The following is a 5000-nucleotide window of genomic DNA, read 5'->3' as shown; positions in this document are numbered from 1 at the left end:
AATCGAGGAACCTCACTGTCCGAGATTTCCCTGAAACCCCAGAAACAAGTGCTTTCTCCAATTCCTTCTCACTCACTGGTCTACACTTACAGAGGTATCGTCCAATTGTTTTCTTTTATTGCCACAATAATAATAATAATAATAATAACAATTACAATAATATTTTTCATTTACTTATTTATTTATTTATTTATTTATTTATTTATTTATTTTGCAGGACAGACAAGAAGAAAGCCCCGACAGTGGTGGTTCGTTCAGGAGCGTCTTCTCCCCATCGAACAATAAAGTATTCCAGTTCGAACTCGGCTCCAGTCCAAGGTCTCCTGACTTTATTGAATCACAGCCACACCACCATCGTTCTCTGACCTCCAGTCCAATCAGTGGAATCCAAAGGAAACTGGCGTATCAACCCCCGGGACGCAGTCCTTTGGTGTCGGAAAAATCTGGCGAAGAACCGAAACCCGATCCTGGTAGAGAAAGGAGACAATCAAGGCCTTTAATTAGGGGGAAATCAGCGAATCTGCCGAGGGACACACTCAGTGAGAGTGTCAGTAACCTAGGGGACAGCAGCTGGGTGTCCTCGTATAAGGATTTACTTGCTCCCTTTGGAATTAAGAGGAAAAACAACAACGAAGTCACAGACAGCAGTTCTGACTTTGTAAAAACGGGAGACTTTCAAAAAACTCAAAAAGCGAAGAGTTTCGACGGATGTAGCCTACCAATGAGCAGAGACAGTTCCAGCCAAGGAGAATCAAACCAAACTACTTCGGTTCGATCGAAAAGTGTTTCGCTCTACCAGTCATATTACAGGGAACAAGAGAAGTTAAAGGAGAAGAGTCAGATAACGGTTAAGAGCGCTACAAAGGCCCATTCGGGTGTGGGTGTCAGCAGCTCTGAGAGTAGAGAAGCTGAAAAGGGTCTCAGTGTCCCACGAAAGACGTCATGCGGGCAAAACGAAACAGAACAAACTCGGCGTCCATCGATTCAGTTTTTTCGACAAGCGACCATAGAAGGAGACACGGAAGAGCCAATTGCCTCAGCAAAAGGAGAACCGGAAAAACCTACGAGTAAAGTAAGTATAAATCTTTTGATATTTTTTAAAATCACAAGGCAGCGAGCTGGCAGAAACGTTAGCACGCTGGGCGAAATGCTTAGTGGTATTTCGTATGTGTTTACGTTTTGAGTTCAAATTACGCCGAGGTCGACTTTGCCTTTCATCCTGTTGGAGTCGATAAATTAAGTACCAGTTGCGTACTGGGGTCGATCTAATCGACTGGCCCCCTCCCCACAAAATTTCAGGCCTTGTGCCTAGAGTAGAAAAGGATATTTTTTTAGATAACATTAATGACCCGCAGAGGGACACCGTATTTCGTTATGCAACCATGATACAATACAAAGTATATCAAATGTTTTTATAAGTCAATACCGTGTTCTACTGTGTTAGCAGTGTTACATCACTTGTTAAAGTTATCTCAACAGATTTTCTACAGACGTAAACAACAATGAGATCGAAGACCTTAATATACTTCTTAATATACTTCTTAAATATGTCATAAACACCCATTACACATTTTTTTTTCATCTTTGATCTCATTGTTGTTTGCATCGAGCGTCTCGAATAAGAAGACGTCGTAACAAAACCAGAACTGGTTATAATTAAGGATCCATTTGACTATAGTATCTTCGGCCCGATATGTAGCGAGTGGAGTACCCCTCTTTGAGTAATTATTACTTTCGAGGTTCTACTAGTTAAGAAACATATGTAGCCTGAATTTTACCTGCCCCGTTCTCTCAATTTGAATTATATGTATATGTAAATATGTATGTGTGTGGTGGGGTGTTAATGGATACCTGTAAATAGATAAGCAAATATATGTGTGCGTGTGTGAATGTATGTCTGCATGTATATGTACATGTATGAGCGTGAGCGTATGTGTGCGTGCGTTTGCCAGCGTGCACGTATGTGCGCACAGGAAAGCAATAACATCCATTCTCTCCCACACACATTTTTATGCGGTCACTTACTCTGGGTCAGTCCATTGTTTTTCACTCACACCTTCACGCCACACCCACGCACAAACACACACCTTTTAGCACACATACAATCACAAAAGCATCTTTTTCCTTCTATTTACTCTCTCCTCCTCCTCCTCACCCTCTTCATTCATTATTCATTCTCTTACGCTGTCGTTGTTGTTTTGTTTGTTTTTTTCTTGTTTTTAATCTCTTATCCTTTCTTTTCCCATCTCACAATCTGATCCCCAACAGAAACAGTCGGAAGAAAAGCGGGGGAAGACGCTGTTTAAGAGCTGCTTAAGCACAGACGAAGATGATGATGATGACGATGTTGATGACGTCAGAGATGACACCTGCAAGAATTTATCACATGACGCGCAGATGACCGGTAATACTGAGAGCATGCATTCTCTTTGTCTATATGCTTACGTATATATATATATATATATATACACACACACACATGAGTGTATCTGTAGTGCTGGTATGTGTGGATAATATATATATATATATATATATATATATATATATATATATGTGTGTGTGTGTGTGTGTGTGTGTGTGTGTGTGTGTGTGTGTGTGTGTGTGTGTGTGTGTATGTATGTATGTATGTATGTATATCTTTGATTCTATGTTCCATTATACTGGACTAAACTTTCAACCTTCGTTCTTTGCATTATCAAAGCAAAGTATTAAGTTCAATAAAACCAAAAATCCATTTAAGTCCAATAAAACTACTTGGCACATCCTAGATCTACCAACATCCTTTTTGTTAACCACTAAAAAGCAATCCCATGACCTCAAGGAGACACACCTAAACATACACATCTATGAACAAAGCTCTACACATAAGAGTAAATTTCAGACAATAACATAACCCCAAATTGAATCAATAAAATTTGTCTTATTTTATTCAGGAATCCAAGAACGGGAAATACGGAAAGAAGGAGAAGAATCGTCCAAACCAGAACTAACCGTTGACAACTCATCGCAAGTACGGAAGATATCGTCCGAGAGTGAGAAAGGAGTTCGTGTCACAACATCCCCGACTAAAACGAACCTTCAGTCAAGTCAAAGCAACGATGGAAACTCAGACTTTATTGCTTTGGTCAACAAAGTCAAGAAAGTGCGCCTGCGCAGTGCTCCCGATCGAACACACAGCGAGTCGAGTTCCGGTGGCTTCACTCAACCTCATCAGCAACAAGCTTCGATGACTCCACCGACTCGCAAATATGGCCGTCATGAACGATTAAATCTCTTTTGTCATTCGAACAGAGAGAGCTCTCAGAGTGTATCCGATCTCACCAGCAGAATAGACGCAGGCGCAGCTACGACTACTACTGCTACACTGCTTCCGATCACGGATGAACACAGAAACATCTCCCTCGGAACGGTTTCTTCCCTTTCAGAGTCAAATTTTCTGGCCAGTAAAGTCGACCATTTCTGCCCGACTGGACGCTGGAGTCAACTTGTCAATTACCATGGAAACTGGACTAGTTAGTAGAATCATTTCTTTCTTTCTTTCTTCCTCCCTCCCGCCCTTCCTTCCTTTCTTTCCTGTTCTCTTTTTATTATTCTTTCTTCTTCCGATCTTAATTTTTCTTAATTTAAGTATTTCTTTGCTCTGTTTATATATATTTTTTATCAATCTTTCCCTCTAATTTTCATTGTTTGTTTATCCTTCTTCCAATCCGTCTATCTTTGCTACTGCTTTGTTTAATCTTTATTCAAAGTTTAATAATACCACTGTGACAAAAATGCCACATTTGTACAAGAACGACTTCATAGGCAACAACTTTAAATTTGTACGATGGCTTGCATATTTATTTCTATGCGTTTAAGCAAATTCGAAAGTGAATATGCTAATCACTGTTGTGTTCGTCACAGAAGACCAGCTTCTCCTTTACAACGAATATGTATTTATAACACATTCGGATCATTGGTGCAAGGGATTCTGAGCCGCTGGTGTTTTGACATGTGTCACGTCAGACAGAAACACCACCCAGGCTAATGAATCAACCTAAGTGCATTTTTTTAAAGACCGGTACTTATTCTATCGGTGTTTTGTGTCGAACCGCTAGGTTACGGGACGCAAACACACCAACACCGGTTGTCAGTCGTTGGTGGGAGGCAAAGACACACACACACACACATATTAATATGAGTTTAGAGGGATATATTACCCGGATAGGTCCCGTGGTTGCTCTCAGCTATGTTCCATGATGTGCCAGTCTCCGTATTCTCTTCTCTATCATTATAATTATTGCATATATATATATATATATATATATATATATATATATACATATACATATACACGACGGGCTTCTTTCAGTTTCCGTCTACCATGTCCACTCACAAGGCTTTAGTCGGTCCGAGGCTATAGTAGAATAGAAGACACTTGCCCAAGGTGCCACCCTTATATTCACTGGTATTTTATTTATCAACCTCGGAAGGATGAAAGTCAGTTAACTCGACGCTTGTTTCGGAATCAGAAGGTAAAGGATCGCAGCTAAATAGCGCCAGACATTGTATTCCTCCAGCCCACTGCTGTCATGTTATGTAATTATTGATATGCCATGATGTGTCCACTGTTATATTAACAGAGGTATCTACTGATTTTGCATTGCTTTCACATAAATTCTTTTCCATAGAACGGAACAACTCCTTTGACATGGATCAGAACCCAAGGATTTTACTGACTGTCCATAAATTAGACGCATGGAAATCGGACCTGGATACAGTTTTCAGCGGACGTAGTCACGTGATCATTTCCCTCCTCCAAGACTACAGACATGGCTCTTCGACCGCGAACAATCTCATCCAGCCGATTGGATTCTGTATTTATAAGGTGACTTTTTATATTGCATGTTTTTGTTTCTTATCGATGATGATGGTGATGATGATGATGATGATGATGATGATGATGATGATGATGATGGTGATGATGATGATGACGACGATTATGATGGTGATGATGATGG

General features: G+C 40.3%; 1 protein-coding gene across 1 annotated transcript in view; it reads left to right on the top strand.

The window, feature by feature from the left end:
* The window catches only part of LOC106868161 (uncharacterized), an 83346-nt gene that overhangs the window by 76207 nt on the left and 2139 nt on the right, over positions 1–5000 (top strand). Inside the window, exons 8-11 of the mRNA XM_089340581.1 lie at positions 218–1072; positions 2269–2404; positions 2934–3512; positions 4671–4867. Of these exons, the coding sequence (XP_089196707.1) occupies positions 218–1072; positions 2269–2404; positions 2934–3512; positions 4671–4867 (1767 nt within the window). The remainder of the gene's footprint in view (positions 1–217; positions 1073–2268; positions 2405–2933; positions 3513–4670; positions 4868–5000) is intronic.

The sequence above is a fragment of the Octopus bimaculoides genome, chromosome 23, assembly GCF_046866305.1.
Source record: "Octopus bimaculoides isolate indiv1 chromosome 23, ASM4686630v1, whole genome shotgun sequence".
Taxonomy (NCBI): Eukaryota; Metazoa; Mollusca; class Cephalopoda; order Octopoda; family Octopodidae; genus Octopus; species Octopus bimaculoides.
Note: the sequence above shows the minus strand (reverse complement) of the source record. Positions and strands in the feature narration are given on the sequence as shown.